General features: G+C 67.0%; 4 protein-coding genes across 5 annotated transcripts; 3 read left to right on the top strand and 1 right to left on the bottom strand.

Moving 5' to 3' along the window:
- Positions 1–947: 947 nt before the first annotated feature.
- LOC137446589 (drebrin-like) lies at positions 948–8,303 on the top strand. The gene is made up of 14 exons (XM_068149347.1): positions 948–1,279; positions 3,097–3,149; positions 3,238–3,350; positions 3,424–3,498; positions 4,003–4,143; positions 4,315–4,392; positions 4,619–4,770; positions 5,095–5,149; positions 5,255–5,329; positions 5,588–5,708; positions 5,799–6,911; positions 6,996–7,105; positions 7,466–7,523; positions 7,872–8,303. Exons 1-14 carry the CDS (start codon positions 1,116–1,118, stop codon positions 7,967–7,969), a joined length of 2,406 nt encoding a protein of 801 aa, XP_068005448.1. The 5' UTR covers positions 948–1,115; the 3' UTR covers positions 7,970–8,303.
- Positions 8,304–9,693: 1,390 nt separating this feature from the next.
- RTKN (rhotekin) lies at positions 9,694–20,859 on the bottom strand. The gene is given in 13 exon segments (XM_068149350.1): positions 9,694–9,806; positions 10,189–10,225; positions 10,227–10,294; positions 11,145–11,310; positions 11,387–11,515; positions 12,176–12,282; positions 12,981–13,075; positions 13,457–13,690; positions 14,298–14,415; positions 14,492–14,545; positions 14,794–14,855; positions 15,840–16,039; positions 20,710–20,859. Coding segments are annotated over 13 exon segments (1,494 nt in total). The 5' UTR covers positions 20,821–20,859.
- On the top strand, positions 17,540–24,065 carry INO80B (INO80 complex subunit B). Of its 2 annotated transcripts, none has more exons than XM_068149353.1 (5): positions 17,540–17,564; positions 22,161–22,362; positions 22,539–22,657; positions 22,934–23,115; positions 23,279–24,065. In XM_068149353.1, exons 1-5 carry the CDS (start codon positions 17,555–17,557, stop codon positions 23,744–23,746), a joined length of 981 nt encoding a protein of 326 aa, XP_068005454.1. In that variant the 5' UTR covers positions 17,540–17,554; the 3' UTR covers positions 23,747–24,065. The 2 variants fall into 2 exon arrangements, with proteins under 2 accessions (XP_068005454.1, XP_068005453.1); XM_068149352.1 differs by lacking the exon at positions 17,540–17,564 and adding an exon at positions 21,923–22,063.
- A 486-nt stretch (positions 24,066–24,551) lies between these two features.
- WBP1 (WW domain binding protein 1) lies at positions 24,552–26,967 on the top strand. The gene is made up of 4 exons (XM_068149346.1): positions 24,552–24,814; positions 24,906–25,008; positions 25,515–25,676; positions 25,918–26,967. The coding sequence occupies exons 1-4, from the start codon at positions 24,749–24,751 to the stop codon at positions 26,577–26,579; spliced, it is 993 nt and encodes a 330-aa protein (XP_068005447.1). The 5' UTR covers positions 24,552–24,748; the 3' UTR covers positions 26,580–26,967.
- The last annotated feature ends 227 nt before the right edge of the window (positions 26,968–27,194 follow it).

Raw genomic sequence — 27,194 nt, 5'->3', positions numbered from 1 at the left:
ACTGCCCCTCGCGGGAGGGGGAGGGCCCAACGGGACACACCCCTCAGCACACGCCCCGCCTTCCGGCGGCAGAGTGGCCGCGGAGGGGGCACAGGACCGGCAGGACCGGCAGGACCGGCGAAAGCGGCGATACCAGCGACAGCAGTGGCACCAGCAGCACCGGTCACACCAGTGACACACCAGTGACACACCAGTGACACACCAGTGACAGCAGTGACACCAGCAGCATCAGTGGCACCAGTAACACACCAGTGACACCAGCAGCACTAGTGACACCAGTGACACTTGCACCAGTGACACCAGTGCCAGCAGTGGCACCAGTGGCACCAATGGCACCAGTAACACCAGTGACACTGGCAGCACCAGTGACACCAGTGACACTTGCACCAGTGGCACCAGTGACACCAGCAGAATCAGTGGCACCAGTAACACACCAGTGACACCAGCAGCACTAGTGACACCAGTGACACTTGCACCAATGACACCAGTGACACCAGTGCCAGCAGTGGCACCAGTGACACCAGCGACACCAGCAGCACTAGTGACACCAGTGACACCAGCAGCACTAGTGACACCAGTGACACCAGTGCCAGCAGTGGCACCAGTGGCACCAGTGACACCAGTGCCAGCAGTGACACCGGTGACATGCCTGACACCAGCCGCAGCAGTGACACCAGTAATACCAGTGACATTAGTGAACTCAGCCGTACCGATGACAGCTGCGACAGCTGCGGCACCCCAGCAGCACCAGTAACACCAGTTACACCAGTAACACCGGTGACGCTGTTCCCCACCGCAGACCGCACGACCGCCCACTTCTCACCGGTGACGCCGGTCACACCACTTCTCGCCAGCATGAACTACCAGTACGAGCATGCACGAGTGGAACCAGTGATATCAGAGCGTCCCAGTACAAACCCGCACTCCAGTAACACCACGCGGGGCGCAAGCACTGCCACCGGGCACAGACACTGGGCTGGGGGTGTCCGTGGGCAGAGGGGCCCGGGGACACCTCCAGCCCAGTCTCATTTTAACGCGTCCTAGTCTGAACCCACATCCCGGACAAGGACCCTTCCCTAGTACCGGTTGCTCTCGGCTCCGCCCGGCCCCGCCCGATGCAGCCGGTCCCGCCCGTGGGCGGTGGGGCGGGGCGGGGAGGCCACGGGGCCGCGGGCGGCGAGACCGGGACCGGGATGGCGGCCCCGGGGCTGGAGCGGCACCGACTGGCGCTACTGGCGGCCAGGGAGGATGTGGGAAACCCCCGGGCCGGTACCGACTGGTGAGCGGGAGACGGGACCGGGCACCATGGGAGGGAAAAGGGGAACGGGAACGGAAACGGGCGCCGGGAACGGGGAACGGCAAAAGGAGAAAGTACCGCGAAGGAGCAATGGGAATGAGAGCGAGCACCGGGAACGGGACTGGGGAGAGGGATGGGAACTGGAAACAGGAACTGGGAACGGGAAGAGGCAACAGGAACCGTCACCGGGAACGACCACTGGGAACGGGCACCGGAGAAAAGAGTGCACACCGGGAACGGGAAACTGGCACCGGGCACCGGGAACAGGCACGGGGAAGAGGAACTGGGCACTGCTACGGGCGGCCGAGGGCAGGGGGGCTAGACACTCCGGACGCCGGCACCGGAACGGGAGAGTCAGGGTACACAGGCGTCCAGGCTGAGACATTGGGCTGGCGATACCGGCTGAGGGTACCGGGCTGGGCCCACGGCTGAGCCCTCGCCGGGCCGAGCCGCGCTGGGAACCGGGCGCCCAGTCTCGCCCCGCCCTACCCAGTCCCGCCGCCGGCGCGCTGGGAGCGGCCCCAGGGCACGTCCCGTGGGGGCCGCACCGTGAACACTGTCGAGGGGGCAAGAGGGAGCAGCCCAACCCCGGCACCGGGGGCTGGAGGTAGGAGGGGGCCTGGGGGCACCCATGGGTGCCTTGGAATGTCGGGGTGCCCAGCCCGGCTGTGCCCTCTGGAGTGGTTTCGGCACGTTGCCCCACAGTGCTACGGCCACAGGGCTTGAGCCGGTGTCCCCCTTGGTACCCCACTGGACTGCCAGCACCAGGGTGGGCAACGGGGCGATTGGCGACTGGCGATGGCACCGGGATGACAGCAGCACCCACCGCCACCATTCGCCCTTGTCTTGGCCCCTCGGCCAATGGCCACCTGGGCACTGCCCTCTGCCCTGGACCGGCGCCAGGCGTTGTGACACGGTGCCAGGGCTTGGCTGGCCCAACTTCAGCAGCCGCGCCAACACCCGTGCCAACACCCGTGCCAGCCCCGCCGGTGCAGCCAGCAAGCCGTGCCATGTCCTGCCATGCTGGGCCGTGCCGCGGTGCTCCGTGCCGTACCGGGGTGTGTCGTGATGTGCCATGACATGTCCTGCTGTGCCACGCCGTGCCCAGCTGTGCCACACGGCACACGTGTTCCCGAAGCCGTGCCGCGCACATGTGCGTGTAACCGGAGCCATGCACAGACAAAGAGGCGGCAGAGCTGGGGGTCCCGGCTAGGCCACAGGGAGGGACCCCCGGGAGGGACGCCCCCACCCCCATCCCCAGACCCTCTCAGCCCCAGGCGGGTGGTCCGACGCTGCCGGGGGGTGCCGCGGCTGCTCCCCTCTCTCCGGGTAGGGTCAGGGGGACGATGGCGCTGAGGGGTCAGAGGCTGCCTGGCGACTGGGGAGGAGTGCTGGGCACCCTGTGCGGTGCCAGCCCGGTGCTGGGTGACGCTGGGAGGCCGCGGGGGGGGCAGAAGGGGGCAGTGCCGCTGCCGCTTCCCGTGGTCCCATTGTCCCGGGGCGGATGCTGCCGGCGGCACTTCCATGAATTCATCCGGGTGGGCGGCACGGGGAGGGGCACAAGAGGGGCACAGGGGGTGTCCCACCGGCTGGCTGCCTCCCCGTGCCCCACCTCCAAGTTCCCACACCTGGGATGGGTGGCCGGGGAAAAGGACACTAAACTGGCTGGCCATGCCCGGAGAGAGTCAGTGGCCATCACCTGCTATGGCTGACCTTGCCAGGCTGTGGACAAGTGCCCCCACACACACAACCCTGCCCCCTCACTGCCCTCCCTGATGCCCATCTCCCTCTACTTCCAGGGCTATCTTTGCTTATGAGAAGCACAATGACCTCAAGCTCCTGGACTCTGGAGGTAACACAGAGCAATGCTGGGCAAGGGGGCCCTGGGGGAGTGGGGGGTACTCACTGTGCCCACTCCTGTGCCCACCTTCCTCTTACAGCTGGGGGTCTGGATGCGCTGGCCAAAAAATTCTCCATCACCAGCATCATGTATGGGCTGTGCCGCACCCAAGACCCTGGCACCAGTGGCCACCGCATTGTCCTCATCCACTGGGTGAGTGTGAGGATGGAGGTGGGGCAGAGGGGGGGCACAAGGTGCCAGCCTCAGACATATGTGCCGGTACCAGGTTGGGGAGAACGTTCCCGAGTGCCAACGCCAAGCGTGTGCTGGGCATCTCCCTGCCATCCGAGCCTTCTTCAGGGTGAGTAATGGGGATGGCACAGGGCTCAGTCCCCAGCTCTGGGGGTCCCCAGCTGAAGACCGAGCCCTGTGCCCCCCCCATCTTTCCCCCCATCATGCCAACCCCGACCTTTGCTTGCCACGCCGGGCACATTCCTGGCGCTGCTGACTCAGCCGCCGCCGTTCCCAGTTCCCAGCCTTGGCTGACGATCCAGGGTTGTGGTTATGTTCCCTGCCCCTCCCCTCCCCCCCCCCAGTCCTAGAGAGCTACTGCCCGCCCCCCCCGCTCCCCCCCCTCGCCTTTAGTCCTATGTCCCAGTTCCCCCCAACACCCCCCCGGGTGCTATATCCGGCTTCTACATCTGGATTTGGCCCCTAACATCTGGATCCGGGCCCACATCTGGAGCGAGCCAAGGGAACGGCGCCAGGATTATTCCCCCCCACTGGGGAGGCTCCAAATTCATCCCAGGGGGGTTTTGTGGGTGCTCAGGGGAGGGGGGAATGACGCCGTCCCGTCTGGTGGCAGGAGGCCAGCGTGGTGCTGAGTGCCCATCGTGCCGAGGAGGTGACGCAGGAGAGGCTGAGCCAGGTGCTGGCACAGATGGCACCCACCACCCCTCCCCCAACCAGGAAGGTGCCCCCCACCCAGGACACCCAGGAGTTGGTGGTGAGTGGAGGGGTCTTGGGTGGGGGGACATGCTTATGGGGATGGGGACTGGTTGGGAGGGCACCAAGCGGGGTGCTGGGTCTTGCCCACCCTTCATGGTGCTGCTCCAGGGGTATCTGGCTACAGGGGGTTCTTGCCCTGAGACCCCCCCTCTCTGCTGGGTCCCTCCAGGGCACCAACTACCGCAAGACCAACCCAGCACTGGAGATCCAGCGCACCAGGAGGGACAACTTCTGGGCCCAGGCCGAGGTGGATGGGCATGAGGGGCATGAGGGGCATGGGTGATGGGTGCTCAGGGTGTCGCCGATGGCATCGCTGGCACTGGTGGGGGCAGTACGTGGCTGCCAGCTTGAGTTATGGGGCTGGTGGGAGCTGAGCCAGGTGGGGGTCATGATGTTTAAGTGGGTGCCGAGGTGGGTGCCGAGGTGGGTGCTGAGGTGGGTGCCGAGGCGGGTGCTGAGTGTGGTGGGCACAGCGTGAGGAAGAGCAGCGGAAGGCAGCGGAGCGGCGGCGAGCGCTGGAGGAGCACCGGCGCTGGGAGCGGGAGCGGATGGAGGAGGAGCGGCGGGAGGCGGCTGAGCGGGAGCGGCGCCTGCAGGAGACCGAGCGCAGGATCGAGGAGCGGCGGTGAGGACACGGGCAGCGCTCATGAGCCGGGCCTTAGCATGGGTGCCCGTGGTGGCACCTGTAACCCGCTGCACCCCACAGTGCCCCCCGACCCGTGGGTACTCTGACCGTGGGCACCCATAGCCCCTTTCACCACATGGTGCTCCAGACCCATGGGCACCAACAGTGGCACTCACAGACCCCTGCACCCCCAGCTTCCCCATCCCAGTGCCCCCCATCTCATGTAGCTCCAAGCACAGAGACCCAAAGCAAGACCCAGAGGCTCCTGTGCCCCCCATGTGCCCTCTGATGCCTCATGCCCCCCGATGCTCTGTGCCCTGGCAGGAAGGAGCAGGCGCGGCTGGAAGCGGAGGAGCGGAGGAAGGAGAAGGCACGATGGGTGAGTGAAGCAGCCAGGCTGGGGGTACCAGGGGGTGCTGGGGGTATCAAGGGGTGCCAGGGGTGCCATCACACTGTGGGCTGCCCGGCCACACTGTCCCCACAGGAGCAGCAGCAGCGGGAGCATGAAGAGGCCATGAGGGACCGCAACCGGCACAGCGAGTCCATCGAGAAGGCAGCAGTGAGTGCCAGGGCTGAGCCCCCTGTCCTGCCCTGTGTGTACCCAGCCACGGCATGCTGCCATGTGGCTGTGCCACGATGCTGCGTGGCCATGCTGCAGTGTAACATGGGTATGCCATGATGCCACACGCCGTTGCCACGGTGCCATGTAGCTATACCGCGGGGCCAAAGGGCCGTGTCACGGCGGCACGGCTGTACCCATGCCATGGTGCCCCGTACCTGTGCCGTGTCCCCACTAACGGCTTCCTGGCACTGGCAGGAGGCAGCTGTCCTGGTCTCACAGCGCCCACAGAACCCCCGGGACTTCTTTCGGCAGCGGGAGCGCTCGGGGTCCACCTCCGGCCCCTCACCAACCTCCCCTGGCCCTGGCACCAGACCCGGTAGGTGCCCTGCAGCGGGTTGGGGGTGTCAGGGCAGTGGGGAAGGGGCAGCAGGACAGCTGCTGATCCCCTGACTCCCCCGTGCCTCAGGTGCCCGCCGGCCGTTTCTGCGGTACCAGCGCAGTCTGACAGAGTCAGCCTTCATCTTCAGCCGACCAGACCTCCCCACATCCCCCAACCCCGGGGCGTTCAGGGCTGCGCCTCCTCCCAGCCCCCGCCGGCCCCCACCTCCCCTCCCCACCAGCCCCATGGGGACAGGAACCCCTCCCTGGTCCCCCACCAGCCCCATAGGGAGGAAGACTCCTCCCTGTGCCGACCTGGGGACCCCTCCGAGCCCAGCCAGATCAGGGCACTCCCATGTCACCAGCCCTACAGGGACAGGGACTGCTCCCGGTGCCACCCTGGAGACCCCTTCCAGCCCCATGGGAACAGGGACCCCTCCCAGCCCAGCTAGAGCAGGTCCTCTCCATGCCACCAGCCCCATGGAGACAGGGAGTCTTCAACGTGCCGCCACTGGGACCCCCACCAGCCCTATAGGGACAGAGACCCCTTCTTCTGCTATCCTGGGGATGGCACCCAGCCCAGCTAGAGCAGGACCTCTCAGTGCCACCAGCTCCGTGGGGATAGGGACCCCTCCTTCTGCCACCCTGGAGACCTCCCACAGCCCCATGGGGACAGGGACCGCACCCAGGGCAAACCTGGGGACCCCATCCAGCCCCATGGGGACCGGGACCTCTCTCTCTGCCACCCTGGGGACCACCCCCAGCCCAGCTAGAGCAGAGGCCCCCCATGCCACCAGCCCCACCGGAACAAAACCTTCTCCCTCTGCCGATCTGGGAACCCCTCCCAGCCCGACAGGGACAGCGGCAGAGTGCGTCCCCACCATGACTGAGGCAGCGCCCCTGCCCCTCTCCAGCCCTCCCAGCACGGGGGGGGCGGCGTTCCCTGACAGCACTTATGAGGCAGAGCTCCTGCCACCCCCCAGCCCTCCCCAGGATGAAGAGGGGCCCCCCCTGGAAAACTTACCCCTCCCTAGTCCCCCGTCATGGAGCTCTCCGGGGCTGCTGATGGGGTCGGACGAGAGGGTCCTCAGCCCCCAGGGGGGAACACCCCTGCCCGAGACTCCTCCACGCAGCCCTAGCCCCCGCAGCCTGCCGCAGGATCGGGCCCTTCCCTCCCCGGGACACCGGGAGCCGCAGCCAGGTGGGTGTCCGAGTGGAGCCGGGGTGAGGGGGGTCCCCGGCCCCCGGGGCTGCTGTGGGGCTAACCCTGCCCTTCTTCCCATAGATTCTGTGGGGCAGGAGCTGGCCCGGGGTGAGTTAGGACACAACGGCATCGGGGAACATGAACAGGGGAGCTGGGGTGACCCCTGGGAGCGGGACCCCTCCTCGGGGCAGGTACGGCACAGACTGCGCCCATGTGGGGCTGGGCGCGATGGGATGAGGCTGGGGAAGGGACAGAATGGGTCCTGGGTGGTGTGGGGCTGGGAAGGTACAGGGCTGAGGGGTGGGAAGGGTGGTTCAGGAGCTGGGGCCCGTGGTCGGGCAGGGGCTGGGGGGTACAGGGCCGGGGTCTGTGTGTGGTTCTGGGCTCGGGGAAACGGCCCAGGTCCAAGGGCTGAGGCTGGGGAGGACAAAGCTGGGGGGGCAGGACAAGGCAGTGGGGCTGAGGGGTGTCCCCTGGGTGGGGGACAGACATGGATGGGGGGGGGGGGGGGGGCAGAACCCTCAGGCACACCTCCCCTCCCTGCTTGGCAGGGGATTGAGCCCAGCGAGAGCATCCTCCTGCCCCAGCCCCTGCACAAGGACAAGCCAGGTATGCCCAAACACACCCCCCTGGCCCCTCAAACACCCCTGTATCCCCAAACTCCCCCTGAAACCCCCCCTGAAACTCCCTCTACCCCATAACCCTCCCACCCTATAAATCCACTGTACCCCCCAAACCTCCAAACCCTTCTAACCCTGTAACCCTTTCTTACCCTCCACTCCCTTGTACCCCCCAATTCCCTCCATCCCCATCCCCTCCTCATATCCCCCCAACCCCAACCTATACCCACCCAAACCCCTCGCCCTTGGGAACGTCATACTCTGTAACACCCCCGACCCACATACCCCCCAGTCCCTCCCACACTCTCACTCCCTACCCCCACATACTCTGTGCCAGGCTTCGCCCTGCTGCTGGCCCGAGACCCCCCCCTGCAGCTGCTGGGGGGCTCCAGCCCCCCAGCTGAGGATGAGGATGGCTCCCCCCACGCCGTGTAACAGGGGGGTACACAGCAGACCCTCGGGACACACACACACTCCTATGGCACGACGACCACCGGCCCTGGCCCCACCCCGCTGGACACCCCCTCACTGCACACCACAGACCCTTCCCACAGCCCCCCCGCAGCACAGTGTGTTCCCCCCTCCCCCATCTGCACCCCAAAAAGCAGCTTTAGGAGGCAGCTGGCAGCCAGCCCCAAACAGGGAAGGGTAGAGGGCACAGTTCCCCCACCCCAGGCCGGGCAAAGGAACCCCCACTCCCTGCCCCCCTGCCCCCCCCCCCCCCCCCCCAAATCACACAGCGGCTGTTAAATAAATTTTAATGCATATTAATGAGGTGACAGCTCCGGGTCCCCGGCCCGGGTGGGGCCAGGGCCGGTCCCTGCCGAGGGGCGCTGCCCCCTCCTGGAAGGGACTGGCCAGGGGGGAGCAGCTCCTGGGGTTAGAGGTGAGGGAAAGCAGAGCTGGGGGGGTCCCTGCACACCCCCCCGGGTTAGACCCACGCCCGCTGTGCGGGGGGGTTGTCCTGAGCACCCATCCTGTGGGAGACCCCAGCACCCAGCCGGGGGGGGGTGTCAGCCCCCCCCCCACGTTTTCGGGGGTGGGGTGGGGTGGTGTTTCAGTCCTGAGCCCACCTTGCAATGGCAGCGTTGTGTCCGTGTCCCCCCCCCCACCCCAGTTGGCAGAAATTCCAGTTTCTCCCCAAGAAAACAAGCTGGGAGCCCCCAACCCCCACCCCGGGGCAGGACCTCTCCCCCGGGATGTCACCCACCCCACAGCCACCTCGGGGGCGACAGGACCACAGGTGTCCCTGTCCCCCACAGCCTGCAGAGTCCCGCGGGTCCCCCCAGCAGGCTCAGACCCGGGACTGGGCCGGGCTGCAGTTGCCAGAGGACCCCGAGCTGGGGGGCAGTGGGCGCAGGCTGGGGTCCGCCCGCCGCCCCCCCCCGCCCCTTCAAGGTGCTGAGCCGGGCGTCCAGGGACAGGGTACGGGGCCGGCCCCAGGGCCGGCGGGGAGGGGGGCTGGGGCTGGGGGCGCGGGCAGGGGGCCCCTCAAAGAGCGAGAGCCACGGTGGGGGTCCCGGCTCCCGGCCCCCTGCCCTCCGTGTCAGGATGTCGGTCACCGCCTCGATGTCGTCGGACGGGTCAATAGCTGGGGGCGGGGGGAAGAGTGGGGGTCAGCACCGCCCCCCGGGAACTCACAGCCTGCGCTCGCACCGCGGGGCTGGGATGTGCCCCGCGGGGCTGGGATGTGCCCCACGGCCACCAATCGCACTGGAGCCAGGGCGAGTGGGACACGACCCACGGCCAGGGTGCTCGGGAGGTGCCCCACGGCTGGGATGTGCCCCAAGGCCAGGATGGGCATCAGAGCCGAGGCAAGTGGGACAAGTTCTGTAGCCAGTGGGGCCAGCATGTGCCCCACAGCTGGGATGTGCCCCATGGCCAAGGTGTGCAGGGCGTGCCCCATGGCCAGGGCATTCACCAGAGCCAGGGCAAGTGGGACGTGTCCTGTGGCTAGGGTGGCCAGGATGTGCCCCGCGGCTGGGGTGTGCCCCATGGCCGGGATGTGCCCCGTGGCCAGGACATGCACCAGAGCCAGGGCAGCCGGGACAGGTCCTGCCGGCAGGGTGGCCAGGATGTGCCCCATGGCTGAACATGCCCACAGTGTTCCCAGGGTCCCAGTGGCCGTGCCCCCGGGGGGGTCACCCGCTGGCCCCCCATCACCTGTCGCTGTAATAGGTGGAAAGCAGCGCCCGGATCTCGGCCGAGACAGCGTTATCCTGCAGCAGGAGCCCCTCGCAGGCCGGGGGGGGCCCGGCCGGGCCCGGCAGGGCTGCAGCGCCAGGGCAGGGGGCGGAGAGAGAGGAGGAGGGACAGAGAGATGGGTGGAGAGATGGCAGAGGGAGGTGGTGGGGCAGAGAGAGATGAAATGGACAGAAAGAAATGGGAGCACAGAGAGATGAGAAGGATGGAATGATGGAGCACATGGAGAGATGGGGGGCACAGAGGAGGACAGGAGGGGGGACACAGAGGTTGGGGGAGGACAGAGAGAGGACAGGCAGGGAGAGAACGCAGCATCAGACAGGTGCCAGGCGGCAAGGAGAGGCCCACCGGTGACAGGGTAGCAGAGCAGAGAGGAGGGAGAGAGGCGAGCAGAGCTCCCTGGGACCCCAACCCAGGACCCCTCCTGGGACCCCCCAGACCCTTCAGCTCACCCATCTCGTGGTAGAGCGAGCCCTGGCGTGGCAGCATGGCGGGGGGGGCGGCGTGGCGGCGGCACCTCGATACGCATCAGCTCCTCACAGCACTGCTTCCACTGGCCTGGGGGCAGGGGGGTCACACCAGGATGGGGGGCAAGGGGGTGGGGTGGCACAAAAATGGGATCATGCTGGGATGGGCATCTCCCTGGGAGACCGTGCTGTTGGGATGGGGTCCTGCTTGGACAGAGGTCCCACTGGGATGGGGGTCCGGCTGGGATGGGGGTCATGCTGGGACGGGGGTACCACTGGGATGGGGGTCCAGCTGGGATGGGGGTCCAGCTGGGATGGGGGTCCCACTGGGACGGGGGGTCCCACTGGGATGGGGGTCCAGCTGGGATGGGAGTCCCACTGGGATGGGGGTCCAGCTGGGATGGGGGTCCCACTGGGATGGGGGTCATGCTGGGATGGGGGTCATGCTGGGGTGGGTGTCATGCTGGGGTGGGTGTCATGCTGGGATGGGGGTCATGCTGGGATGGGGGTCCCACTGGGATGGGGGTCTGGCTGGGATGGGGGTCTGGCTGGGATGGGGGTCCCACTGGGATGGGGGTCATGCTGGGATGGGGGTCATGCTGGGATGGGGGTCATGCTGGGATGGGGGTCCCACTGGGATGGGGGTCCGGCTGGGATGGGGGTCATGCTGGGATGGGGGTCCCACTGGGATGGGGGTCATGCTGGGATGGGGGTCATGCTGGGATGGGGGTCATGCTGGGGTGGGTGTCATGCTGGGATGGGGGTCCCACTGGGATGGGGGTCATGCTGGGATGGGGGTCTATCTGCACATAGATTCCCCTGGGATGGGGATCATGCTGGCAGAGGGGTTCCCCAGGACGGGGACCCCCCAGGGGTGAGGTCCTGGCAGAGTGGGTGCTCACTGGGCCGGGGTGCCAGGGGGCTGGCGTGAGTGCACTCACTCATGTCGTAGAAGTGCTGCCAGAAGGCCTCCATCCAGCGCTGTGCCTCAGCCCGGCTCTCGGCCACCAGCGTGTGGGTCACCTCCTCACCGCCGTACCGGTTGGTGACGGCCATGCCGTGGGGCTGCCCGCGCCCCTCCCGCTCCGTCGACCGGATCCGGGTCTCCTGTGCCGGTGGCGGTCGTTGGACTCCTGCCGGTGCCCCTCACGGCCCTTGCAGCGCCCCCAGCCCCTCCCCCTACCTTGTTGATGGCGATGGTGAGGGCTGGCTCCAGCCCGGCTTCGGCCTCGTCGGGGCCGCGGTAGCAGAGGAGGTCGGTGCCACGCAGGACGCAGTACAGCCGGGTCCCACCCTGCGCCTCCGACCCCTGCTGCTGCCCCCGAGATGGCACCATCAGCACGGGGGGAAATGGTGGGCACCATCCCTGCCAACACCCCCAGCCCCACTGCGGCCCATGGGCGGTGGGGGCGGTCCCCTCCCCTGGGGTCCATCCCTGCCACAGCCCAGAGCCACCAGCTGGCACTGCTGACACCCAGTGTGCTCCTGCCACCACCCATCCTCACCCCTGTCCCTGTCCTTGCCCCCATCATCATCCTCATCTCACTGCCATCCCTCTCCCCACCCTTGTCCTCATCCCCTTGTCATGCCTGTCCCTGTCTCCATCCTCATCCCTGTCCTTGTTTTTATCCAACCTCCATTTACCTTCCTGTCCTCATCCCTATTGCCATCCTTGGCCCCTCCTTATATCTGTGCCCACCCTCATCCCTGTCCTAATCACCATCACCACCCCTATCCCTGCCTCCACTCCTTCCTATCCTCTTTCCACCCCTGCCTTATCCTCATCCCCATCCCCATCCGTGTCCCCATCCCAATGTCCCAATGTCTGTGCCCACCCCTGTCCTGGTGTTTCAGTGTCCTGATGTCCCTGCCCAGCCCTGCCCTGCTGCTGCAGCGTCCCTGCCCCACTGCTGCAGTGTCCCTGCCCCGCTGCTGCAGCGTCCCTGCCCGGCCCTGCCGCGGTGGGGCTCACCTGGAGCCGCAGGAAGCCGGTGCTGACAGGGGTGGCCATGCAGCGGGGCTGGGCAGCCAGGCGACAGCACATGCTGCCGTACAGGGGCACCCAGCAGGAGCTCTCCTCTGTTGTGGGGGACACACAGAATGGGGATGGGCACATACACCCCACATACACCTCCCACACACCTCACTGGGACCCCACACTCACCTCCCACCCCAGCCCCCCCCAGCTTCACCTCTACCCTGGACCAGCCAGGACCCCCCAGACCACTCTCTCCTCACCCCACTAAGACCTCCCAACATCCCCCCTGCCCCCCGCAGCCCCTCAACCCCACCAGCACTCCCCCTGCCTTTTTCTTCCCCCTCTACCCCATCCCAGACTGCTCTCTCCATCCCATCAGGCCCCTCACTAGACCCATCCTATCCCCAGACCCATTTGTCCTCCACTCTAACAGGCACCTGAACCAGCCAGGACATACAGACTCTTCTCCCTACCCCCCCAGGACCTCCAAACCCCTCTACCCACCCTGCTAGGACCTTGAGACCCATCCTACCTGCAGAGCCCTCACCACACCAGAACTGACCCTCAGAAACTTTCCTCACCTCACCAGAGCCCCCAGACCCCTCTCTCCCCACCTCACCAGAGCCCCCAGACCCCTCTCTCCCCACCTCACCAGACCCCCAGACCCCTCTCTATTTACCCCATCAGTCCTCAGCCCACCAGGACCCCCAAGCTCCCCTCTCCTCACCCCATGGGTGCACAGAGCCCTCTTCCCCTCAGCCAGGACCTCAAGTCTCAGCCCAGCGAGTCCCCAGCTCACCGTTGCTGGCGATGGTCAGGTCGTGGGTGCGGAACCCATCCTGCACCTCGGCCAGGGACAGGACAGCGTGGGCCAGGAGGTGGAACTTGGGGCCCCTGGGTGGGGACAGCCAGTGAGGGGAGCGGGGGGGCGGGGGGGCCATGAGGGGAGAACACTGGAGGACATTGGGGGTCATTGGGAGATAACTGGGGGAACACAGCAGGTGGGGGGACAGTGGGGGGATTGTGACGAGGGGAGAGGGTGGGGATATGGCAGGTGGGGAGACACTGGGGGGACAAGGCGGGTGGGAGGACATAGGGGGACAGTGGTGGGATATGGTAAGTGGACAGTGGGGAGACACAGTGGACAGGGGCACAGTGGGGGCACACGTGGGCACAGCGGACAGGGGCACAGTGGGAGCACACGTGGGCACAGTGGACGGGCACAGTGGGGGCACAGTGGACAGGGGCACACCAGGGGCACAGGTGGGTACTCACGGCACGTTGGGGGCTGGCAGCAGAAGGGGCCCGGTGCCCCCGGTGCCCCCATTGCCAGGGGGGCTGCCGGGCCCCCCGTCCAGGGCAGCCCTGACTCTCTTCCCGGAGGAGCGGCCCAGGGAGGTGCTGAGGCGAGTCGCCAGCTTCCGGGGGGTGCTGCCCTGCGTGCCCCCCCCTGCCAGCCCTGCGCTGTACAGCTCAACCTTCAGCTCAAAGTCGGGGCCAGCCTCTGAGCTGGGGGGGAGCACGGGGTGAGGGGGGGCATGAACACCCCCATCCCTGCCCCGGCACCCCCCCGGCACCCATCCTCACACACTACAAAATGGGGGTCACCCCGGGGGGCGGCAGGGAAGGACAAGGGTGATCCTGGGGGGTGGCAGAGGAGGGTAAGTGTCCTCTTTGTGGGGTGCAGGGGAGGGAAAGGGTCCAGAGGCAGGCAGGGTCTGCCCAGAATGAGGCACAGGAGGGCAGGGGTGACCTCAGGGACTGTCAGGGGACCCCTCGGCATGAGACAGGGGAGGGTAAGGGTGCCCCCGAGGGTTGGCAGGGGAGGGGAAGGCTTCCCTTTGGGGCTCAGGGGTCCAGGGGAAGACAGAGGTGACTTGGGGTCATGTAGAGAAGGGGAAGGGTCCTGCTGGGGGGTGTGCAGGGGCAGGGAAGAGTCCTTGCTGAGATGAGTCAGGGGAGGGCAAAGGTCCAGGGGAACGCAGTGTCCCCCAGAATGAGGCAAGGGAGGGCAGGGGCAACCCAGGGGAGGGACTGGCAGAGGATCCCCTGGGATGAGGCAGAGGGGGGCAGGAGTGTGCCCAAGGGGGCCCAGGGTAGGTCAGCCCCCACTCACAAGAGGACAGGGCTCTCGAAGCAGATGTCGGTGAGGGTCCGGTCCACCAGCACCATGGGGGTGTCGTGGATCTCGGCCCCCAGCTGCAGCAGGCAGAACACGGCACAGCGGTGCAGCTCTGCGGGGCACAGGCTGTCAGAGCCGGGGGGGGGGCAAAGGGGGGCTCTGCAATGTCTCCTTCAACCCCCACTCACCTCCCTTGTTCCTGAAGTACTCAGTGTCCTTCCACATCAGTGGGATGCGCAGGTCTGGGGGACAGGGAAGGAGGGTGGTGGGGTGAGTGACCCTCCCTCAGCACCATGGGGATACCTGCACTCAGGACCACCCCCACCAGCCCCCCAGCACAGCCCCATGGGGACACCTGAAGTCCCTTGCTGGCTGCCAGCACCCAGGGCCCCCCCAGCAGCCCCCACCCCAGGAGGTCACACAGCTGGCAGGTGCTTGGTGCACCCAGCCCACCCCAGTGCGTGGGGGGCCCAGCAGGACCCTCCCGTACCTGAGACGCAGACAGTGCCCCGGCAGGGCAGGCGCTCGTCCATGGGTCCAGCGTCCGAGGGGCTGCGGGGGGGTGACAGGGGTGGGGGTGAAGCAAGATGGGGGTGAGACAGGGACAGACACAAAGCATGGTGGAGAGAGATGTGGGACAGAGATGATGCGGGATGGAAGTGAAGTGGGATGGGGTGAAGGGGGATAGGGTGAAGTGGGGCAGGGATGAAGCAGGGCAGGGATGAAGTGGGACAGGGGTTAAGTGGGACAAGGATGAAGTGGGGCAGGGATGAAGTGGGGCAGGGATGAAGTGGGACAGGGGTGAAGTGGGATAGGGTGAAGTGGGATGGGGATGAAGTGGGGTGGGGTGAAATAGGATGGGGTGAAGTGGGGCAGGGATGAAGTGGGATGGGGTAAAGGGGGATGGGGATGAAGTGGGATAGGGTGAAGTGGGACAGGGATGAAGTGGGGCAGGGATGAAGTGGGATAGGGTGAAGTGGGGCAGGGATGAAGCAGGGCAGGGATGAAGCGGGGCAGGGATGCAGTGGGGCAGGGATGAAGAGGGGCAGGGATGAAGTGGGGCAGGGATGAAGTGGGATGGGGTGAAATAGGATGGCGTGAAGCGGGGCAGGGATGAAGTGGGGCAGGGATGAAGTGGGGCAGGGGTGAAGTGGGGCAGGGGTGAAGTGGGATGGGGATGAAGTGGGATCAGGTGAAGCGGGGCAGGGATGAAGCAGGGCAGGGATGCAGCGGGGCAGGGATGCAGCGGGACAGGGATGCAGTGGGGCAGGGATGCAGCGGGACAGGGATGCAGCGGGGCAGGGATGCAGCGGGACAGGGATGCAGTGGGGCAGGGATGCAGCGGGGCAGGGATGCAGCGGGGCAGGGATGCAGTGGGGCAGGGATGCAGCGGGGCAGGGATGCAGCGGGACAGGGATGCAGTGGGGCAGGGATGCAGCGGGGCAGGGATGCAGCGGGGCAGGGATGCAGAGGGTTGGGGTGAAGCGGGATGCAGGTCCCCCCCGGGCGCCCCCCAGCCCACCCCCGGGCGCTCACCGCCGGGCTGTCCGCCGCAGCACCTGGGCCTCCTTCCTGCGCTGCAGCTCAGCCATGTATGCCAGCACTCGGGCGTTGCACAGCAGCAGCCCCTTGGCAGCCTCCAGCGCCTGCTCGGGCCGGCTGCAGGCCCCCAGCAGCTTCAGGGCCCCCTCCCGCAGCCGCAGCTCCCGCTCCAGCTTCCGCTGCATCTCCGGCTCCTGCACCGGCACACGGGGAGCACCGGGCTGGGGGGCTGCGGGGGGGCCCTTCCCACCCCCCGCATCGGGGCTGCCACGTCTCCTCCGGGACATGCAGCCACCAGCTCCTCGGGGTCCCCCTGCAGCCACCTGCCTCACTCCCTGTCCCACCACCCCGGAATGGCCCCCGGAGACCCGCAGCTGCAGCCCCCCAGCCCCTGACAGGCCCCCAGGCCTTCCACAGCCCCCAGCCATTTGCACAAGGGGACCGTGGCTCCCCAGGGACATCGTGTGCCCCACGGAGGTGTCAGGCGCTCTATGGAGGCAGGACCCCCACAACCAAGCCGTGCACCCCACGGACACATCGTGTACCCCAGCGGGGAGCCACGCACCCCATGGAGACACAGCGCACCCGTGGACGTCCCATGCACCCCACAAATACATCATGGACCCCATGGCAGAGCCAGGCACCCCACAGCAGAGTGACACACCCCACAGATACCTCATGCACCCCCATGGGTGTGCCACACACCCCACAAATACATCACATACCCCAAAGGGCACCAGGTGCCCCATGGATACCCCAAGCACCCCACGGAGGTGCCACGCACCCACAGGTACATCATGAACCCCACAGATGTGCTATGTGACCCCAGGTTGTGCCTCACGCCCCACAGACACACCCTGTGTACCCCACGGGGCACCCCACAAATACCCCATTCACCCCATAAGGGAACCGTACCCCCCCCAGGTACAGCACCCCAGGGTGGAGCCCCTGCCCCACAGATACCCCATGCACCCCATGGACGTGCCACATGCCCAAAAGATACATCATGGACCCCACAGCCACCCCATGGGCTCCACAGATACACCCCACAGACACCCCACAGACACCCCACGGAGGTGCCACGGACACTAGATGTGCCACACATCCCCCAGAGGCATCCTGTGCCCCACAGATAACCCCTGCACCCCCCAGCAAAGCCACACACCCCACAGATACACCATGTACCCCACAGGGAAGCCACACACCCCACAGATGCCCCCTGCACCCCGTGGGTGTGCCACAGGCCCCCCGGGTACACTGTGCACCCCACAAGGGAACCACACACCCCACAGACGCCCCACAACCCCCCAGCCATGCCCCACACTGCCCACATCCATATCATGCAGCCACATCGTGCACCCCACAGGGGAGCCACGTACCCCACGGATACCCCCACCCACAGACACCCCCCCCGCCCCACAGACACCCCCCAAGCCCCCCCCAAGCCCCCCAACTCCCTGCTGGTACCGGCTGCTGCTCCATCCTGGTACCGGCTGCTGCTCACACATCCTCATCCTCATCCTCTCCCCCCTCCCCCCCCGGGCCCCCTGCCCATGAGCCGCAATGACGTCATCACTGCTATAAATAACCCTACGAGGGGGGAGACTGGGGGGGGGGTGCTGCACCCCCCAAAGAGAGTATGGGCAGAGCTCTTCATCTTCCTAGGACCCCTCAGACCCCCAGACCCCGGGGAGCCCAGGCTCTAGGGGATGCCAGAAGGTGGGTCCTGGAGGGGGTGGGGTGGGGGGGGGGGGGGGGCAGGGGGTGCCCCAGTTCCTACCTGGAGGCTAATGGCGATCTGCCGGATATAAAGCATGTTGAGATCCTCCAGGATCCGCAGCTTCTCCTGCATCTGCAGGCGTTGCCCCCTCCCTGCTACCTCCATGGGGACCCCCTCGGTTCTTTGGGGGGGCTGGGGGGGGGTCCAGCCCAGTTCCCCACTCGTAGAGGCCAATGCATCCAGTGCTGGTGGGAGATGGGGTTTTCTGGGAAGAAGCCCCCCCCCTCCCCAACACACACCCTCCCTCAGAATAATATGGCTGTGGAGAGAAAAGGGCCTTTCATCAACACCCCCTGCCAGCGCAAACGGGGTCCCCCCCCGCCGGTATCGGCCACCCCCTCCCGCAGAACAACCAAGCACTGTGCGGGAAAGGGCAGCGGGGGCGGGGAGGGGAGGGGGGAATGGAATGGGGGAGGGGGGGAAGCAGGGGGTGCAGGGTTTGGAGTGCAGAGGAGGGGGTGCACGGATGGCTGCTGGTGTCAGCTGCAGGAGATGGGGTGCAGGGGAGAGGGGACAGGATAGGGTGCAGGGTTTGGGGTGCATGGGACAGGGTGGAGGGGATGGGGGGCAGGGGGGGAAGAAGGGGTGCTGCAGACAGGGGCTGGATGGGGTAAGGGCACAAGGTGGGGTGCAGGGTTCAGGGTGCAGAGGAGGGGGTGCATGGACAGGATGAGATGCAGCGTTTGGGGTGAAGAGGAGGGGGAACAAGGGGTGCTGCGGATGGGGTGCAGGGTTAGGGGTGTAAGGACACAAGACAAGGTGAAGGGCATGCAGTGTTGGGGGGACAAGGGGTGCTGTAGGCAGGGTGCAGGGACAGGATGAGTTGCAAGGGTTGGGGTGCAGGGATGGGAGAAGGGGGCTGGGGTCGGTGCAGGGGTTGGAGGACAAGGACAGAAGAAAGGGTGCAGGAGATGGGTTGCAGGGAGGGGACAAGGGGTGCAGGGGACGGGGGGCTGGGGCTGGGGTGCAGGGCTGGGTCAGAGGGATCAGGGGACTGGGAAAGGGGTGGTGGGCAGGGGGACAAGGGATGAAGTGAGGGGGCGGGATGAGGGGGGCAGGGGTTGGGGCACAGGGGAAGAAACAGGGTGCTGGGGATGGAGTTCAGAGGACAGAAGAGGGGGTACGGGGATGGGATATGGCAGACAGGATGGGGTACAGGGGACAGAAGGAAGGGTGCGGGGTGCAGGGGACGGGACAGGGAGGGTCCCTGCAAAGAGGGTGCAGGGACAGGAGCCAAGGGACGAGACAGGGAGTGCGGGGACGAGGTGCAAGGCTGGGGGGGCTGGGTTTGAGACGCAGCAGGCGGGGTGGGGGACACAAGACGGGGTTCAGGGGACAGGGCACAAGACGGGGTGTAGGAACAGGGCGCGGGGTTTAGAGTGCAGCAGGAGGGAGGGCTGGAACCGGGGGTGCGGGGACCGGTTCAGATTGAGAGGAAGGGGAACGGATCGGGGTGCAAGGAGGGGACAGAGCACCGGAACCGGCACCGGGACCGGCGCGGGGACGAGCCAGGGAGGGTGGGGGGCACCGGACAAGGTCCCGGTGCCGGCCGCCGCCCCCTGCCGGCCCCGGTGGGCGCAACACCGCGACCTCCACACCCCCCCCCCCCCCGGCCCTTCCCTGCTGCCGGTACCTTCCGCCGCTCCCGCTCCGCCACGGCGCTCACAGGAAGGCGGCGGCCTCCCCTGCTCCGGCCCCGGCCCGGCCCGCCCCGTCTCCCCCCGCCCGTTCCCCCGCCCCACGGCGGCACCGGCAGTAACGGCGGCTTCGGGACAGCCCCCTTGTGTGCGTCGGGGAAGCTCCAAAGGCAGCGGAACCCCGCCATGTACAGCCGGTACCGGCGGAACCAGGACCAGCCCCCCCGAGAGCGTCTGCACCAGGACACGTCCACCGTCATGTACAGCCGGTACCGAGGGAACCGGACTCCCCCCCAGTGTACCGAGGAATCATTCCATGTGTAGTTGGTACCGGCGGAAGCAGGACCCCCCCATATGCACCGGGCTCCCCTCCCCAAGCGCGCTGGGACGCCGCCACCACCGTATGCAGCCGGTACCAGGGGAACCAGGACCTCCCCTACCCTGTGCTCCGGGGACTCCCCTCAATGGGCACCGGGACACGTCCACCACCATGTGTGGCCGGTACCGGGGAAAGCAGGATTCCTGTCGTTTCACCAGGACCCCCCCCCCCCAAAAATTCCCTGGGGGAACAAAAACCTCTCTGACCGCACCAGGGAGCCCCTTCCCCGCACTGCACCAGAGCCCTGCCAGCTGCACCACGACGCCCCCACCCCCCACTCTGCAGTGTCCCCCCCGGCTGCCCCGTGCTCAGCCGGTGCCACGTGCCCTGTGTCCGGTGTGATGGGGGTCCCGTTCCCTCAGCTACGTCTTCCCCCACGTCCCCCCTTCCCGGTCACCCCGGCCCCCGCAGCCACCGAAGGCCCCCGGCTCGGATTCCGGTGCCAGGCCCTGGCCGCACCGGCCCCCGCCCCGGGGCAGGAGCAGCCGGAGACGGGGGTACCGGCGCCGCAGTCCTGCCACACCGGGCTAGCAGCAGCCGGGGGCGAGGGCGGCCATGCCGCAAGCGCAGGCGAGAGCGACAGGAAATCCCGGCTGGGCCGGTGCCACCCGGTGCTGCCGGTGGGACGGGCACGACAGGCAGACGGTACCGGGGGCGGGGGAGTGGCTGCCGGCGGCAGCCTGACCGTGCGACCTGGGTGCTGGTGCCAGTGGTTGTACCAGTACCGGTGGTGGTGCCAGTGCAAGCGGCGGAGCTGGTACCAGCCCCGGTGCTGATACCATTGCCACTGGTAGTACAAGTGCCAGTGGTGGTAGCAGTGCCGGTGGCAGAGCTGGTGCCCAGTGCTGGTGGTGAAACTAGTGGCAGTGATAGAACCAGTGCCAGTACCAGTACTGGTGCCAGTTCCAGTACTGGTGCCAGTTCTGGTGCTAGTGCCAGTGTGAGTGGCAATGCCAAGTACCGATGCCAGTACTGGTGCTGGTGCCAGTGCCTTTGCTAGTGCCAGTGCCTTTGCTGGTGCCAGTGCCAATGGCGGTGGCGGTGCTAGTACTGGTGCCGGTGCCATACCTGCGGGCAGTCGGCCAGGACGCTCAGCCGGCAGCGCCCACGGCGGATCTCCATCTCCAGCGCCGAGCCGCGGGCCACCGTCAGCCGGCTCCGCTGGTTACGGCAGAACATGGTGCCAGGGTCGGTATCGGTGCCAGTGTCAGGCCACCAGATGTGTACCCGGCTCTAAGACTAGAGTAAACCCCTCCCTGGCACAGGGCGGGACACACCGGAGGGCACTGCGGGCACTGGGATACACCAATGGCGGCTGCCGCTGCCACGAAGTGCCCCGGGGGGCACCGGGGCTGGTACCGGGCAGCGTCTGGCACGGGCAGGACAATGGTCCCAGTCAGTGGTGACAGCTGCAGGGATAGGGGGAGCGAGGGGGGCAAGGGAGATGTTAGTGAATGCACAGGGTGGGCACGGGCTGGGCATGTGGTGCCTGCAGGGCTGCCTGTGCAAGAACATAGACAGGACAATGTCCATGTGCACACACGTGTGCCCACCACAGCGTCAGGCCGTGCACACGCGTGTGGCAAGCAGCACACACGAGTGCCAGGCAGCACAGGAGCGAGCAGACAGCACACAGACAGTAGCACACACGTGTGAGCAGGCACACGCGTGTGCACAAGCAGCATGTACCCATGAACACGCATGTGGGCATGGGCAGCACAGACGTGACTATGCACATACGTGGGCACGGGCAGCAGACATTTGGATGGACAGCAGACACCTGTGATGGGCAGCACACATGTGACGGGCAGCACGTGCATGTAGCAGAGAGCACATACGAGTGGCAGGCAGCACATGCGTGTGCATGGGCAGCAGACACACGTAAGAGGTACCACACAGGCATGAACAGGCAGTACAGGTGTAACGAGCTGAGCAGATGCGTGACGGGCAGCACACACACGCGGGAGACAACACACGCGTGCCAAGGGGCAGCACACACGATATTGGGCTGCACACACATGTGCCAGGCAGCACGTGCGTGCCAAGGGGCAGCAGATACACGTTACCGGGCAGCACACACGTGTGACCGGGCACGTCCGTGTGCACGTGCAGCACACACGTGTGCACCTGCCTGCACGCGCCCCGCCGTGGCACACGCGGCCCGGACGGGAACCGCCGCCGCAGGCCCCAAGTGTTTCCGGTCTGGTTTCCGCCCGGACCCAGCTCCTCTGTGCCCGCTTCCAAGATGGCGCCGCCGCCGCCACCGCCGCTCTCCGCCCGCTGCTGCCGGGGGCGCGTTCCGCCGCGCCGGGCGGAAGTGGCTCGGCGCCGAATTGGTTCCCCTGCGAGGCGGGACCCCGGCACCTGCGGCGCCGGATGAGCAAGGCCTGGCGGCGCGGCAGGATGGAGGGCGGTGAACACGGTGAGGGTCCCGGGCCGGGCGGGGGTGTCGCCGGTGAGGCCCCGCCGGGCGCGACACGGCGTCCCCGGGCCGCGCTGACAGTCGCGCTCCCCCGCAGGGGAGGAGGCCGAGGCGGGCGGCGGACATGGCTCCCACAAGAAGAAGCACAAGAAGCACAAGAAGAAGCACAAGAAGAAACATCACCATCAAGAGGTTGCGGGCTTGCCGCCCCCCGCGGCTCCCGAGCCCTCTGCTGGCCTGCGCAAGCCCCAGCTTAAGCTCAAGATCAAGCTGGGGGGGCAGATCCTGGGTACCAAGAGGTGAGGAGGGGCGCGGCCGGTCTCTTCCCCCGCCCCACCAGCGCCGCCGGCCTCGCTCGGACACGTGTCCCCGCGTCCTGGGGAGGGCCGGGGCTCCACGCTCCAGCTGGCCCTGTCCCGGCTGGCCCTGTCCCCATCTTTCCCCCCTGCTCCCCTCACTCGGTGCCTCTCCGCAGCGTCCCGACTTTCACTGTGGTCCCTGAGGCTCCGCGCTCGCCCTCCCCGCTGATGGTGGTGGACGAGGAGGAGGAGCCCACTGAAGGGGTGCCCATCGAGCAGTACCGGGCCTGGCTGGGTGAGACCTGGGGGAAGCACTGGCACAAGTGGCTCTCAAGGCAGGGAGTTTGGCTGTAGGGGAGAGTGGTGGGGAGCATGAAGGGGTTGGAGCAGGGTGGGGGTCCTGCAGGGATGCTCTGTGTCCCTGCCTGTAGGGCTGCTGAGAGGCCTGGAATGGTGCCCACAGTTTAGCTGTGCTGCCCAAGGCAGTGTGAGTTGCCCTGTCATGGCTTCGGGGGTGGCCTGACCCCAGGATGGGGTGATCCCCCTCCTGGTGACTCTTCTCCTGGCTCAGATGAGGACAGCAACCTGGACCCCTCGCCCCTGCCGGATCTGGACTCAGAAAGCTGCTTTCCCGCCCGTGAGGAGGAAATGGAGGAGGAAGAGCGCTGGCTTGATGCCCTGGAAAAGGGCGAGCTGGATGACAACGGAGAGCTCAAGAAGGAAGTGGACGAGTCCCTGCTGACTGCCCGGCAGGTGAGGAGCAAGCCTGGAGCTGCCTGGGGCTGGTGGCTGCAGGACTGGGCTGCCCAGTGAGGTACTGGGGAGCCCCAGCGCGGGTGGGGGGCCAGGTCAGAGATTTCAGAGGGGCTTGGGGTGCCCTGGCTGGGGCGGTGACAATGCCACTGTCCTCGTGCAGAAAGCACTCCTGCACAAGCAGCAGAGTCAGCCACTGCTGGAGCTGCCCATGGGCTACAAGGCGAAGGAGCTGACGGAGGAGATGCTGGTGAAGCGGGAGGAGCGGGCCCGCAAGCGGCGGCTGCAGGCAGCCAAGAAGGCCGAAGAGAACAAGAACCAAACCATCGAGCGCCTGACCAAAACCAACAAGGCCAAGGTGAAGACGCTGCGGGAGCGCAAGTCCAAGCAGCCTCCCTGCCCTGTCGTCCACTACTGCAACGCCATCGACCGCATCACTGTCTCCTTCCCCGCCGGCGTGGCCCTGCCGCTGCTGCCTGCCCCGGCTCCCCCCGCCGTGCCCGCCCCTACCCTCTGTGCCGTTGCCGGCTGCTCCAACCTGAAGCGCTACTCCTGCTCCCGCACCGGCCGCCCGCTCTGCAGCCTGGCCTGCTACCGGAGGAACCTCCAGCTGCAGGAAGCTGCTGCCTAGGCTGAGGGGGACGATGGGGAGGGCCATGGACCCTCCAGGATGGACAGAGTGGGGCTGTGTCGGTGCAGCAGTCTCTGGGAGCAGGGAGAAGTGCGATCCCTCCAGGATCGACAGATAGGGGCTGAGACTGTGGGGCAAGGACTGAAGGAGCCATGAGGAGGCCGTGTCAGGGCCGGGACTCTTCATAATGGACAGAGGTGGGCAGGGACTAAGGGATTATCCCGGGGCGGTGGGAGGGTTATTGTGGACGGGTCCCGGGGCTGGTCCCGCGGTAGTGTAGGAGCTAATTAAAAGCTACTGGTGAAGAAACTGTGTGCGGGTCCTTCGGGACAGGGAGGGTAGGACACCCTGACACTCCCGGGTGGGTTATGGTACGGCCTAGCCCGGCGATCCCGGGGCCATGGGCTGGGGCTCTGCCCAAGAGAGAACGAGGCCGCGAATTGGTTGGCTGTTTGGTCAGTCAGGAGGTCAGGCTGCGCGTTGGCTGTCCTCTCTCAAATGCCCGCCCCGGGGGCAGGGTCCAGCCAGACGGGGAGGCTGCGCCCCTATGGCGACGAGCGGCGATTTCGCTATTGGTTGGTGTCTCGGTCAGTCACAGGCAGGTGGGCGGGGCTCCACCTCTGGTTGGTGGAGGCCGCCGCCAATCCGGTCATGGGGCGGGGCTAGGTCCCTTTGTCTCTGTTGTTGGGCGTGAGGCGCGGGCAGATAGTTCCCGATTGGTGGGGGCAGGGCGGCGGCGGCGACGCCGATTGGTGAGCGGCGTGGAGGCGGAGGGTGATTGGTCAACGGAGCTGGTAGGGGCGGGGCGGAATCTCCGGCCCGGGCGTGATGGCGGCGGCGGAGGCTGCTGCCCGGGCGGTATCGGTGGGCCCGGCGGTCGCTATGGCGGCAGCGGCAGCAGCAGCGGGGCAGCGGCTGCTGCTGCGGGCGGCGGGGGCCGGGGCCGGGGCGGCGGAGCGGGTGGAGCCGGCACGGGGCCGCGGCGGGCTGTGAGGAGGAGCCATGGAGCGGCCTGGGAGCGGCGGCGCCGAGGGGGCCTGGGCCGCGCTGCTGGGCCGGCAGCACCAGGTAGGGCCGGGCCGGGCCGGGGGAGGGCACCGGGGGCCGGCCGGGACCCGCTTCCCCGGGGCCCGGGGTGACCGTGTGGCCGTGGCTGCAGGCCCGGGAGTACTGCCCGGGGGTGAACAACCAGCCCTACGTGTGCGAGACGGGGCACTGCTGCGGGGAGACCGGCTGCTGCACCTACTACTACGAGCTGTGGTGTGAGTGCGGGGGGACCGAGGAAGGGGGGACCCTGCAGCTCGGGAAGGGGGTTAAGGCCTCGAGAAGGATCGAACGGCTTGAGGGGATCGGGAAGCTGAGGGGAACTCCGGGGTGTGGGGAGGGCGGAGCGGTCGGCGGGGGATGGAGGCTCTGGAGGGGCCCTGTTCCTCGGGGAGGACGTCGGGGTGCTTGGGAGGACCCTGCGGCTCCGGGGGTCAAAGGCTCTGGGAGAAGATCAGGCGCTTTGGGAGAGGCCCTGTGGCGGGAGAGTGGTTCAGAGGCTCTGGGGAAGTCGAGAGCTCTGTGAGAGAATATAAGCCTCTAGGAGAGGGCTCTGTGACACGACTTGGGGTCTTTGGGGGAGATCCTGTAGTGCAGGGGGGTTGAGCACTCAACACTTTGAGGAAAGGACTAGGGGACCTGGGGGGGTCCCTGCAGTCTCACCCTGCCCTTTGGAAAAGGGGTTCAAAGGGAGGGTGACCCTCCTCTGCTCGGCTCCCTGCAGGGTTCTGGCTCCTCTGGACCATCCTCATCCTCTTCAGCTGCTGCTGCGCCTACCGGCACCGCCGGGCCAAGCTGCGGCTGCAGCAGCAGCAGCGGCAGCGGGAGATCAACCTCATCGCCTACCACGGTGCCTGCAACTACCCCGCCTCCATGATGGACCTCAGTGAGTCGAGGGGGACAACCCCAGCCCCATTTGTTTTCGCTGGATTGTCTCCTGTCCTTCTCCAGCCCCTTCTGTGTCGCTCTCAGCTCCCTTGTGTGTATCTCCCTTGTGTTCCCGGCCCCATCTCCCTGCTTTCCTCTCTACTCTTCTCTCCCCACATGTGTCCCCTTGGCCCAGCAGCCCGTGCCAGTCTGCGCCCCAGGTGCTGCCCCCTTACCCTTTGTCCCACCTCTCCCCACAGGGATGCTGGCCTCCTTTAAGCTGCCAGCCTATGAGGAGGTGGCTCACCGGCCCAGCACCCCGCCGCCACCGTACAGCACCATCCTGGCTCAGCTGGGCAGCCCCCGCGGTGCCCCTGGCTCCAGCAGCCTCACGCTCTCGCCCAGCTCTGCCAACTCCAGCAGCAGCTGCTCGTGTGGTTCCAGCTGCATCACGTCCCCCAGCAGCACCTCCCTGTCGGCCCCAGGCACCGATGACACCGAGCGCAGCCGTGCCAGCACGCCCAGCCACGACGGTGAGGGTGGCACCGGCACCAGTAGCACCGGCACCGGTGCCAGCTGGGAGCTGCCTCCTGCTGAAGTGCCGGTGCGTGGGGGCCCCCCGAAACACGCCTTGTTCTCCTCCACCGTGGACTTCTTTGAGGCTGATGGGCACCTCTGCTCTGACATCGAGGAGGGCGAGGAGGAGGAGGGTGGCGTGGCCCAGGATGAAGGTGGCACTGGTGGTGGCAGCCAGCATTTCAGGCACCGACGGCTGACAGGGGACTCAGGCATTGAGGTGGGACGATGCCAGGAGGAGGAAGAGGGTGAGGGTGAAGGCACCCACCTCCTGGGCAAGGCTGGCCCCGCACCTCCACCTTGCTGCTCATCCGAGGGGCCTGGCTCGCCCGCTCTGCCCATCTGAGCCTCACGGCCACCCCCTGCCCGGCCCCAGGCCCCTTCTGCCTGGTTCCCCCCTCTCAGCCTTGGAGGAGCTGTGGGGCACAGCAAGTGTGACTCGCCTGCTCAGAGGGCACCTGGTGTGGGGCAGGCAGCGCTTTGGAGGGGCTCCCCCTGTGTGCCCTGGGTGTGGGGCAGTCCTGGGGTCTGGACTCTCCCCACAGAGCCCCCGACTGACTCCTTCCTTCACCCCCCAATGGAGTGTTCCCCCCTGCTCCTCTGAACTGCTTCCAGGGACCCTGCTCCAGCCCTCTGCCCCCCACCCAGTGCTGGTGTAGGGGGACCCCCAACTCCGCCTGGGGCTGGGCGGCTCACGTAGCGTTTGCTCACCATTAAAGAGATGTGGAAGTACAGCAGCCTGCTGGGGGGTACTGGGTCTCAGTGGGGCTACTCTGGACACCCCCAGTCACAGAAGTAGAGGCACTAAGATACCCACTATGGCACGGGGAACACTGCCCCAGCCCTACAGGCATCTCACCACTATGGCATGTGGGATGCTGCCCTAGCTCTACAGGATGATAGAGGGACTGAGCTGGGACCCCCTAGGCCACTTCCTTGCCAACCCCAATGGAGAGGGGAA

Source organism: Melanerpes formicivorus, unplaced genomic scaffold (assembly GCF_026170545.1).
Source record: "Melanerpes formicivorus ecotype bairdi unplaced genomic scaffold, bMelFor1.0.p_v2 SCAF_18, whole genome shotgun sequence".
In the NCBI taxonomy this organism is placed as follows: domain Eukaryota; kingdom Metazoa; phylum Chordata; class Aves; order Piciformes; family Picidae; genus Melanerpes; species Melanerpes formicivorus.
This window is presented reverse-complemented; position numbering and strand designations above follow the sequence as displayed.

Bases quoted from the DNA above. Each gene is read 5' to 3' on its own strand.
- WBP1 (XM_068149346.1), top strand. From the start codon at position 24,749: ATGGAGCGGCCTGGGAGCGGCGGCGCCGAGGGGGCCTGGGCCGCGCTG. The intron at 24,815-24,905 runs GTAGGGCCGGGC...CCGTGGCTGCAG, and splicing joins TGCTGGGCCGGCAGCACCAG to GCCCGGGAGTACTGCCCGGG. The intron at 25,677-25,917 runs GTGAGTCGAGGG...CTCTCCCCACAG, and splicing joins CGCCTCCATGATGGACCTCA to GGATGCTGGCCTCCTTTAAG.
- LOC137446589 (XM_068149347.1), top strand. From the start codon at position 1,116: ATGCAGCCGGTCCCGCCCGTGGGCGGTGGGGCGGGGCGGGGAGGCCAC. The intron at 3,351-3,423 runs GTGAGTGTGAGG...TGCCGGTACCAG, and splicing joins GCATTGTCCTCATCCACTGG to GTTGGGGAGAACGTTCCCGA. The intron at 5,709-5,798 runs GTAGGTGCCCTG...CCCGTGCCTCAG, and splicing joins TGGCCCTGGCACCAGACCCG to GTGCCCGCCGGCCGTTTCTG.
- INO80B (XM_068149352.1), top strand. From the start codon at position 22,018: ATGAGCAAGGCCTGGCGGCGCGGCAGGATGGAGGGCGGTGAACACG. The intron at 22,658-22,933 runs GTGAGACCTGGG...CTCCTGGCTCAG, and splicing joins GCAGTACCGGGCCTGGCTGG to ATGAGGACAGCAACCTGGAC. The intron at 23,116-23,278 runs GTGAGGAGCAAG...GTCCTCGTGCAG, and splicing joins CCCTGCTGACTGCCCGGCAG to AAAGCACTCCTGCACAAGCA.